Here is a 12,061-nt window from a genome sequence, read left to right on the forward strand (position 1 = left end):
TCGGGAATGATCGATCAACTTAGGAATTTTGGATTAATTTGCTTATAAGCATTTTTTATATTTACTAAACTCATGAATAAACTAAAAAATTCATTTGAACTAATTTAATCAGCTAATACACTAGCCAAACACCCTCATAGTAACTTGCCTGTTGCTTTTCGACTAAAATGCCAAGACAGCCTATATTTATTTATTTTCCGTTCTTCTTTTCCAATTAACTCCGTATTGGATGGAATCAGAAGAGATTCAGATAAAAGAGAAGGTGCCTTTTCTATCACCTTCCCTTTTCCTCGCTACAAAAGTGTCTAAAGCAAGGCTTTTGAATTCTAAAATATCGTTATCATATGTTAATAAGTGGAACCTGAATTTTGATTTGTTTATATATAATATTTTTTATAATATAAATACAAGTTTAAATTAAAGTTACTAGATTGGATCAACTTATCCTTCTAAGTTCTAATTAGCGGACGTGCATGACAGTGCTCACATCACCCATCTTTGCTGCTTCGCTTTAATCTAACCGACACATGAAAAGTAGCCCAACGATTATAACGGTCTTGAATTTGCAATTTTCAAATGCGTCATCTATTCCTTCTTTATTTTTGGTCAAAATGATCCTACATTTTGCTAAATTAGCTATCTACGAATGAAACGTTCTAATAATTTATTTTATTTTTAGTAAGAGGAGAAACGTTCTAATATTATAAGCCCAATCAATGAACAAAGACAGATTTAAAATTTAAATTTTATATGTTTAATTTTTAAAATTTTAATATTTGGATCCATAATTTTTTATGCGGTGTAAAAATTTATATGTTAAAATTTAATCCATAATATAATCAACGTAATTGAAAGAAAATATAACGGAAGCGATCCGTTTTTGTATCTAAGGCCATATACCGTACATTTGAGACTTAAGTCTATCATATATATATATATATTACGTTTAACATAAGTGAATACTGTAATTAACAGCACAGAAAATAGTACCGTATTTTTTCTGAATATTTTTGACAATAAGTTAATTATTTCACATAAGTCCAAGGCGATAGATGAGCTTCTATACGCTATGTCTATTATTGACAACCAAATCGCAATAGTAGATTTTGTTGTTAGTTACACTAGATTCCACTAGTCAAGGGGGACATCTGGGAATTTCGGATATGGTCGGTATTAACTGGAAAAAAAAAATTAAAGTTAGCGTCAAGACCGCGTTACATTTTACACTAGCTTTAATACAACTTTTTCTTCACCAAACGTCCGCCAATTTTGGTTAACTATTGGATAGAAGTCATAAACAGTGAGAGTAGCACAACGCGAAGTGGGACCTGCTTATTGGGACGTGTGTGTTTACTATCAGGTGCCGATATAACCTTTCGGATACGAGGTTCATCTGAATCCATAATTTTCAACACGAAATATAAATATATATATATATAAAAATTTACTAAAATTTTACCAAATATTATATTTAAACCTATAGTTTGAATGGTATAATTAATTCAGTACAAAATTAAACCCATTAAATTTTAATTATGGATCCTCTTTTGTTTACTATGAGGTTAGTTGAAACTTGAAACCAACTATCGTCATTCTTCCAACGGTTTCCAATCGTTAACCGTAACCGTTGGGTCAATTTCTCCAAGTTCCCATTGCTTGTCTACGAAGTTTTTACGTGGCTTCTGCCACTATATAGCACGTTAGCCTTTTCCCCTTTCGCTTCTTATATCTTGTTCTTTTGGTAAACAGAAGAAAGTAAAATAATTTCTTTGAGATATCAAACATTTATTTCTTTTTCTCACCTTATCTTGTTCTTTTTGACAAGTAAAATTTTAGAGTTGGTCGGTGCTGGTGGGGCTCGGACCCCCAAAACTACGACACGTTGATGCCTTTTTCTTTAAGTTAGTTGTCGCACTTTTCCATCGTAATTAAGAGCCCGTTTGGACATAACAATTTTCATTTTTTTTTCAAATCTGTACTTGGCCATTAAATTTTTAATTTTCACTTGAAAATGAATTTTGAAATTTTTTAAAAATTTAAAAAACTCTAAAAAATTATTTTTTAAAATTTTCTCTCAAATCACTCATAAAAATTCAAAAACAACCCAAAATTATATTCATGTCCAAACACAACTCTAATTTTCAAATATCATTTTTTCACTTGAAAATAATTTTCATATTATTTTTGGAATTTTATAATTTTTATGTCCAAACGCCCACTAAAACTCTTCCCTCTTCGAAAAAGGACGTCCTGCCCTCTCTATTTATCCAGGGATTATAGTATTTTTTTTTTACAGAAAACTATCAGCTATGTCCATTTATAAGTAGCTTATTACTAAAATTAATCAATTCATAAAATACTACTAATATTAGCCAAATATTATCATTATTAGCCAATTAGTTATTTGTAGCCACAAAAAGTCAAATTTTTGCTTTCTTTTGAGTGTGTGTTATTAGAATAGATTTGATACATCTTAATGAGCTTAAATCTCAATTTTGGGGTGGAGTTTTGAGGTGGTTTGAATTGAAAATTTGAATTAGAAGATGAATATGAAAAAATAATACGTGTATTACGTTGTGTATCATTTGTGTATCACACACTACAAGAAATCCGGTAAAAACTGACCAACATTGGTCGGTAATGGCAAAAAACCGATCAAAACGCTACCATTTACGTGTGGACGGAATTTTTGTGGTCGGAAAGGAATACCGACCAACTTTGGTCGGTCAATTAAATTCAAAAAAAAAAATATTGCAAAAAACACCGACCAAAGTTGGTCAGGTTTTTTCCGACCAAAGTTGGTCGGTATTTTAATTATGTAATAAAAAGATTCACCATCTAGGAATCGAACCGGGGTCTGTATTGTGGCAGGATACTATTCTACCAGTAGACCATTGGTACATTTTATTTTAAGACTGTCTTTTATTTGATTTATACTCTTTAATTGTATTTTCACACGAAAATAACCGACCAAAGTTGGTCGATTTTTTTAAATGACCCGCCGAATTAATCGACCAATTTTGGTCGGTTTTTTTAATATTAATTTTTATTTATTTTAATTGAAAAATCGACCAAAGTTGGTCGGTTTCTTGAAACATAAATTTTGCGGGACTCAAAAATAGTTTCCCGCATTTTTGCGCCAAAGAAAACCGACCAAAGTTGGTCGGTTTCGTAAAAAAAAATAAAAAAAAAAAATATTTTTAAAAACATATATATTTTGAAAAAACGACCAACTTTGGTCGATTTTTTGGTCGGTTTTTTGACCGACCAAAGTTGGTCGGTCGACCTTGGTCGGTTTTTGCCGAATTTCTAGTAGTGACATATATATCATATTTGTATCAAATATGTATCACATGTATACTTGTGTGTGAGATACATGTGTGAACATGTTTGATACATATGTCGTAGAAGAATTTTTGAACTCGGTTTTAACTATGAATTTTGATATCAAATCAGTCCAAATTACCTCCAATCTTCCTCAAGTTTTGTATATTCACTCATCTATATGTTTTCAATGAATTTCAACCATACCCATTAAAAAAGTCTTTTTTTGCTTAGATTTTTGGAATCTTGTGTGTGTGTATAATATACACTATATATATATAGTATTTCATCACCTTATTTGCTACCTCATCCATGAAATTTCCTTTCCGTCTTACATCTAATGTTGTTGATCACGCTTAAAAATATGGAAAGAGATCTTTGCGTGTAATTCTTGGAAAGAAAAAACCTTATTTACTTGGATTTTAATTTTTATTTGTGGTTAGTTAGTTTTGGTAAGTTTATGATTAATGGGTAGATGTTGGTAAGTTGGGACTTATTTGGGATATTTATGTAAGATTTCAATTTTTTTATCTCTATGAAAGAGTGGAATAACTAATCTCGGGATACCTTATTTTCCCACCAAACGACCAGTGTTTACGTATTACATCGACAATACATTGACTCATGTTCCCTTCTTTTATTAAACATAAAAAAATACAAAAATAAAAATAGAAAAAGGAAAACAAAAGATTTTCGCTATATGAAAAAAAAAAGTTTAGATATTCTCATAGACTATCCTAGAAGAATATAAGGAAATACTCCTAAAAGCAAGAAAGAAACAGGAAAAAGAAATATTTGGTGCTCTCTAGTAAAGCGTTCTCTAGCTAGTTATTCTCATTCTCAGTTAATCGACTGCAGGGGCGAATGCAACTGAGAGTGGTTCTTGAATCCAATACTTTTGACGCGGAACATAAATTTATATGTAAAAATTATTAAAATTATAATAAATAGTAAATATGAACTCATAATTTTAAAAATATAATGAGTTCAATACTAAAAATTTAAATATTAAGCTCATAAAATTAAAATACTAGATCCGCGACTCAATACTAGTCAAAGTGAAATCACCCGTCACTTTCAAAATTTAGCCAAAATCACTACAGGATATCTTCTCGACGATAAGGACAGGTGGATGATATTAATTAGCTACGCTACACTATAGTCTGTCCCACCTAAATCTATCAAAATTCAATTCTTCTTAACCGACCAAACAATATCGTTCTTCCTCTGAAGTTTCTCACCTGCTCATTCTTCACCATTTTACGTGTCTATAAATTTGCAGTGTCCCAAATCAAATCCTCATAACTTCATTTTACTCTTAACCATACACGCACAGAAAAAGCTACGTACCATTACTTTCAATATTATTACAAATCTGTACTGATTCTTCATTCCATTCTTTCCTTAAATAAATATTCCGTCATTTGTATAACATATCTTTTTCGTCTATACAAATACAAAGCACCTAAATATTTCTTGATTACTCAGCTAACTGATCTCATCCATGGCTCCTAATTTGAACAAAGCTGATGAAAACTTCAAAATTCTTGTTGATGGCCCTTTGCATGGGTCAGCTATTAGCCTGAAAAAATCAAATTTCATAGTCAATGACCAAATTATCCTCTCTCAAGTCCCAGATAATATTATTGCAACTCCATCACTCTACACAACCAAGGACAAACCAGTAACTTCCACTCCCGGTTGCTTTTTGGGCTTTGAGACAGCTGAAGCCCAAAGCCACCACGTTGTTCCAATTGGGAAACTGAAAGACATAAAATTCATGAGTATTTTCCGGTTCAAAGTCTGGTGGACTACTCACTGGACCGGAACCAACGGAAGAGATTTGGAACACGAGACCCAAATGGTCATTCTTGACAAGTCTGATTCTTCGGGCCGGCCCTATATCTTGCTTCTCCCTCTCATCGAAGGCCCATTTCGGGCTTCTCTCCAGCCCGGAAAAGACGACTTTGTCGATATTTGTGTCGAAAGCGGGTCCACTAAAGTCACCGGCGACTCATTCCGGAGTGTACTCTACATGCATGCAAGTAAGTGACTGAATCTCGAGGAGAAGCAAAAAGTATCACATTAATAATTGGGATAGAAAAAATAGTACATATTTTAAACTCTTTATAAATTAAGATTAAATTTTGAATTCGTCTATAATGCAGGTGATGATCCATACAGCTTGGTTAAAGATGCAATTAAAGTTGCCAGGTTTCACCTAGGCACTTTTAAGCTCTTGGAGGAAAAAACACCACCAGGAATTGTAGATAAGTTTGGTTGGTGTACATGGGATGCATTTTACCTTACGGTGCACCCTCAAGGGGTATGGGAAGGTGTGAAAGGGTTAGTTGAAGGTGGGTGCCCACCTGGGCTCGTGTTGATCGACGATGGCTGGCAATCCATTTGTCACGACGATGATCCAATCACCTCTGAAGGTACGATACAATGTTAAAATACGTGATCAACTTATATACGAGTTTAAACTATTTAATATAATTTTTTTCTAATTACGTAATTATATTATATCTCAACAGGTATAAACAGAACATCTGCGGGTGAGCAAATGCCATGTAGGCTAATTAAATTCCAGGAGAATTACAAGTTCAGAGATTATGTGAGTCCTAAAAGCATAGGACAGGGTGACCATAATAACAAGGGCATGGGTGCTTTTATTAAGGACCTAAAGGAGGAGTTCAAGACTGTGGACTATGTGTACGTGTGGCATGCTCTATGTGGGTACTGGGGCGGGTTAAGGCCAGGGTTATCGGGTCTGCCCGAATCCAAGGTTATTAGGCCTAAGCTAACCCCTGGATTGGAGAAGACAATGGAAGATTTGGCAGTTGATAAAATAGTAAACAATGGAATTGGTTTGGTCCCACCCGAAATTGTTGATAAGCTATATGAGGGTCTACACTCCCACTTGGAGTCGGTTGGGATTGACGGAGTCAAAGTTGACGTTATTCATGTAAGTACTCTCTTCTCTATACAATTTTCTTTCTTCAGATAATTTTTTTTATTCCGTCAGTATATAGAAATTAAAATTTTTATCTTTGTAATTGATATGTAGTTGCTGGAAATGCTATGTGAGGATTATGGTGGAAGAGTGGATTTGGCAAAGGCTTACTATAAAGCATTGACATCTTCTGTGAAGAACCATTTTAAAGGAAATGGAGTCATTGCTAGTATGGAGCATTGCAACGATTTCATGTTTCTTGGTACTGAGACTATTTCCCTTGGTCGTGTGGGTAAGTTACCAAATTCTATTCTCTGTCCTATCTTATCCTTTATATTGACTGTTGCAAAAATAAGACATGGAGATATGACTATCTTATTTAAGTTTAAGTTGGTAAAACTTAAATTCTTTTCTAAATGTTGCAATGTCCAAAATATGATACTAACTTGCATGCTTTTCACACCATCATTCCCTTATTTTTTGGCAAGTATTAATAAGTGGGAAATATAATTAAGTGCGTGGTTGATATTAGCCCTGTCTTGTAGGTATGTTTCTTAAGTTAATTGGTGCAGGTTAACGGAACTAATTTATGACTATTAATAAAGGAGGACACGCATATAGATTACTGATTTCATGATAGGGAATAAAAATATATAGATAATTCATAATTGTGCAAATCAAATTATATAAGCTTCCTCAACTGTTAAACCATTGGCAGATCTAGAGTGCTGTATTTCTATTGAAAATCCACTAAATATTTATAAATATTTAATTGTGAACTCAATTATTATTTTATATTAATTTAAAATTACGGTAGGAACCGATAAATTTCAAATTTTGAATCTGCCCCTGCATTAAACAATGGAGTAATATAATTTCTATATACCGATGATATAAAAAATTACACAATAAAATTATCTAAAAATTAATTATAAGTAATTTTAATAGACTACCTATTCTTTTTTTTGAAGTAATATTAGTTGAGTTCATCAAATAACAAGATCGGTCATTATTTGCTTATGATTGAGACGTAATTGTTGTAGTACATATAAGTTTAAGTCCAGTAAATGTAATTTTTTTTGGGAAATTAAATGGGTTTTTGATTTTTATGGTGAATGTGCAGGAGATGACTTTTGGTGCACAGATCCTTCTGGTGATCCAAATGGTACCTTTTGGCTACAAGGTTGTCACATGGTCCATTGTGCTTACAATAGCTTATGGATGGGCAATTTCATTCACCCTGATTGGGACATGTTTCAGTCCACGCACCCTTGTGCTGAGTTCCACGCCGCGTCTCGAGCCATCTCTGGTGGTCCTATTTATGTTAGTGACTCAGTTGGCCAACACAACTTTGAGCTTCTTAAAACTTTGGTTTTGCCTGATGGTTCAATCCTGCGTTGCCAACACTACGCACTTCCCACTCGGGACTGTCTCTTTGAAGATCCACTTCACGATGGGAAAACTATGCTCAAAATATGGAACCTAAACAAGGTAAGATTGCAGTAAATACGAGTTCGAAAGAACCCAATAATTTTTAATTAGATTATATGTTTGCATTTTAAAATCTATTAAATATGTATAAATATTTAATTGAGAATCCAATAACTAAGTTATTCATGTTATTCCGAACAATCTTCAAATAAGTTACAATACCAAGTAAAATAATACTTGCACCTTGTTTTACATTAATATGCTTTGTATGAAAGAAGTCTTTTTCGGAAAGCATTTTTCACTAGGAAAGTTATTTTTTTTGTTTTTGATTATACAATATTGTTTTTTCAAGAAAAATATTTTCAATCAAAAGCGAAAAAAATCACTCCCTCTCTGTTGGGCAGAAGTCCATTTCTTTACAATTAACTTGTATCTTCATATTACTTGTTCCATCTAATACTTACACATTATATTCAAAATTCCAATCTGTTAAAATTATTAATAATTCTTCATCTGTATTTCTTGTGAAAAAAGATATCTTCACTTAACAACCAAACAATATATCAGGAAAAAGTTCTTGTTTTTTTTTTTTTTGAAATAAAGATTTTTCAAAAAAAAGGCTCTCATTTAACCCTTTTTTTTTTTTTTTTTGGTTCCAATTTCAGTATACGGGAGTTGTTGGAGCATTTAACTGCCAAGGTGGAGGATGGGACCGCGAGGCCAGACGTAACACTTGTGCTTCTCAATATTCTAAGGCTGTAACCTGTTGGGCCGGCCCAAACGACGTCGAATGGAAACTTGGATCCAACCCAATTTACGCGGAAGGAATTGAAAACTTTGTGCTCTACTCCTTCAAAAAAAAGAAGCTGGTTTTGGCAAAGCCCACAGACACAGTCCAAATTACTCTTGAGCCCTTCAACTTCGAGCTCTTAACAATTTCTCCTATCACTATTTTGGGTGCCAAATTGGTTCAATTCGCTCCGATCGGACTCAGGAATATGCTCAATACCGGTGGAGCGATCCAATCCATTGAGTTCGACGATCAAGCTAATTCAGTTGAAGTTGAAGTAAAGGGCGCGGGCGAAATGAGGATATTTGCTTCTGAAAAGCCAAGAGCTTGTAGAATCAACGGGGATGATGTTCCATTTGAATATGAGGGCTCTATGGTTGTTACTAATGCACCATGGTTTAGTCCTTCTGGTTTATGTGTCATTAAGTATTTGTTTTGATGCTAGATACTAACTAGTAACTAGCTATAATATTAGGGGCTTTTCCTAGTTTTTAAAATAGCCCCATTTCTTATCCCAAGTTATATGACTTTATACACGTACCTCAAGTGTTATGTGGGATGAAATATAGTAAGAACGTTATTTATATACATATAGTCGCTCTTTCATCTCGTTATTTGTTCACTTTCATGATCATTAACCATTCACAATTTGACTTGAGAATAAATAATATAAAACATAAGTGAAAGAATAACATACTTCAAGGTTTATATAAGATACTGTATTGAGTAAAATACGTTATGCTACGTGGCCACCTAAGAAGGGGACACGTGGAATCAAAATTGGAAGGATGAAAAATCGGGCACAACTAACTCGTGTGTCACCGAGAAAGGCAAGTTCGTAAGGGCATTAAGCATGTTGCGCCCGATGGCATTTAATAAAAAATATTCCACAACATTAAAGAGTAACAGCTCATTAAAGAAATGTGAGCATTTATGTTTACAGTTAGGTTTTTATTATCACACTTCAATAATTGTCATTAGTGGTGGGCCCGACCATTACATCCACTGAGCCATAAATAATAGGCTCAACTATCATTATAAGACACGGTTTTTTCTGGGATACATTGAAAAAAAAATTCCACACAACAATCCGATACCTTTTTTCCTCTCTTTCTCGCTTGTTAATCTTATCATCATTGTGTTCGGAAACGTTGTTCCAGGGCTCTCTAAATCTGTCATTTTATCTACATTTGAGCCAAGTATCTTGTACAAAAATTGATTAATTTATTATCTTTTGGGATCAAATTGATTTATCTGTCTAGAAACCACGAACAAATTCAACTGTAATATTTTTCGGATAAACAATTTGGTGCCCACCGTGGGGCCTAGGCAGTCGTGTGGTTAAACAGATCCTTACCTCCTTCACTCACAAGCCTTGAACGTTCTTGTCTTAGCAAAATCACAAAGAATGGCAATCAATACCATTAAATACACTCACAATCCTGAGGTTTAAGGGGAACACCCCCATTTTGAAGACTCAATCAGCGACACTCGCAATGAAGGGGAAGATGCCACGCCAGTGTATGACGGGCGGTACCCCAGACGAGTACGAGAAGTGACTCCAGATGATGCTGACCAGGGGAACGTAGCAGACGCGGTGAGGATCCTGCAAGAGCAACAAGCAATCATCTTAGGCCACCTCACACGGCAGGATCAGGTCATGACAGAGTTAAAACAAGCGCTATCGGGCGCTTCAAATAATGCAAATAGGCGAGATCCTGTTCCTCCCGTTGTTCCTACAAACCAAACAATGCAGAGAGTTGACAACAACACTCCTAGGGGCGAAGTTGGCTCTGACGGGGCTGGGGGAGCAGATCTGGACTCAACAGTGATAACGATCCGTTCAAGGAGGAACTCTTGCGGTTCATGAAGGAAGTAAACGCCCGCATGAACCAAATCCCGGGAGCACCCCCGATATTAAAAGGCCCGGGCTCGAAGAAGTACATCCAATTACCGTATAAACCGAGTGCGGCCACGCAATTAATCCCAAAGTGATTCAGAATGCCCGAAGTGCCAAAATACGATGGGACCTCAAATCTACAGGAACACATTACCACCTACATAACGGCGGTGAAAGGAAATGATCTGGCTCCTCACGAAATCGAGACCGTGTTATTGAAGAAATTTGGTGTGACTCTCACGAGGGGGGCCTTGACATGGTGCTCATTATTTCCCGAGCATTCCATAGATTCTTTCGAAATACTCGCGGATTCGTTCATCAAGGCCCATGCCGGCGCCAGAAAGGTACAAGCCCGAATGACCGACATATTCAGGATCGCACGGGGAAAATCTGAGCTATTACGAAGGTTCGTTAACCGGTTCCAAAAGGAAAGGATGTTGTTACCGGCAGTCCCGGACGAATGGGCAGCTAAAGCGTTCACTAAGGGTTTGAACCCGAGGAGTTCAGACGCTTCCCGGAAGTTGAAGGAAATTCTATTCGGGTTTCAAGCAACAACTTGGGCGGATGTCCATAACCGGTACGAGTCAAAGATAAGGATACAAGACGATCAGGATGACTTCCCGTCATCAGCAAAGGGACGGGAGAAGAACAAAGAAAAAATAAAGGACGATGTCGACTTACATAGACAATTTTCAAGGGGCCCGTTTCTGCCCTACGAGCGGACGGAAGGTCGTGACGGGAGTTTCTGACATCGGACAAGTTCACCGTTAACAGGAGGACTAATCGTGGGTAGAACAACATATCGCTACAGGATAGAGAAATCTCGAGACCATGAGGTTCTTCTTATCCAAAGTTATTAGAGTATAATTTTAACGTCAGCGTAATGGGGTTAGTGTCGGCCATGAGAGATATCAAAGAGGCACGATTCCCGAGACCTATGAGGTCCGATCCCAGCCAGAGGGACCTAAATCTATGGTGTGAATGCCACAGCACTAATGGCCATCGGACTGGGGACTGTTGGCACCTCCGGGAAGAAGTAGCAACATTGTTGAAGAATGGTCACCTTAGAAAATTATTAGGTGACCGAGCCAAAAATAATTATGGCCGGGACAGGGGCGACGCGCAAACCTCGAAGGCAGGAGAAGAACCTCTACGTCAAATGATCAACATGATCTTCGGAGGGGACGAGATTAATGGGGTCACTTTCTCGACCGCAAAGAAGACTAAAGTATCGATAACCCACAGTAAGAGGCTCCGGGATGATGATATCACGTTCACGGATGAAGACGCAGACGGATTACTACTGTTGCACAATGACGCGCTGGTAATTTCTTTAAATGTGTTAAATTTCAAAATTAAACGTGTTTTAGTAGATCCAGGAAGTTTCATCAATATCGTACAATGGAGAGTTCTAGATCAAGCTAAACTCACCGGGAGCATCGTCCCGACAACAAACCTCCTTGCTGGATTCAACCTTGCAAGCGTGACAACCCGAGGGGAAATTTTACTGCTTACGGATGCCGGTGGTGTAACGAAGACAGCTCTCCTCGAAGTAGTAGATGGGGACATGGGCTAATATCATCCTGGGAAGGCCATGGCTGCACGAAATGAAAGTGTGCCTTTGACGTACCACCAATTGTTGAAATTTCCAACACACGAG

At 36.1% G+C, this 12,061-nt stretch overlaps 1 protein-coding gene across 1 annotated transcript; it reads left to right on the top strand.

The window, feature by feature from the left end:
• Positions 1-4,625: 4,625 nt before the first annotated feature.
• Positions 4,626-9,091, top strand: LOC104104742 (galactinol--sucrose galactosyltransferase). The gene is made up of 6 exons (XM_009612894.4): positions 4,626-5,369; positions 5,493-5,762; positions 5,862-6,292; positions 6,395-6,572; positions 7,404-7,771; positions 8,377-9,091. Exons 1-6 carry the CDS (start codon positions 4,829-4,831, stop codon positions 8,938-8,940), a joined length of 2,352 nt encoding a protein of 783 aa, XP_009611189.1. The 5' UTR covers positions 4,626-4,828; the 3' UTR covers positions 8,941-9,091.
• Positions 9,092-12,061: the final 2,970 nt, after the last annotated feature.

Source organism: Nicotiana tomentosiformis, chromosome 2 (assembly GCF_000390325.3).
Source record: "Nicotiana tomentosiformis chromosome 2, ASM39032v3, whole genome shotgun sequence".
Lineage (NCBI taxonomy): Eukaryota > Viridiplantae > Streptophyta > Magnoliopsida > Solanales > Solanaceae > Nicotiana > Nicotiana tomentosiformis.

What these genes read in the sequence shown, in the direction of transcription:
- LOC104104742 (XM_009612894.4), top strand. Translation starts at nt 4,829, where the DNA reads ATGGCTCCTAATTTGAACAAAGCTGATGAAAACTTCAAAATTCTTGTT. An exon ending in TGTACTCTACATGCATGCAA is followed by an intron (nt 5,370 to 5,492) that starts GTAAGTGACTGA and finishes TCTATAATGCAG; the next exon opens with GTGATGATCCATACAGCTTG. An exon ending in AAATATGGAACCTAAACAAG is followed by an intron (nt 7,772 to 8,376) that starts GTAAGATTGCAG and finishes TTCCAATTTCAG; the next exon opens with TATACGGGAGTTGTTGGAGC.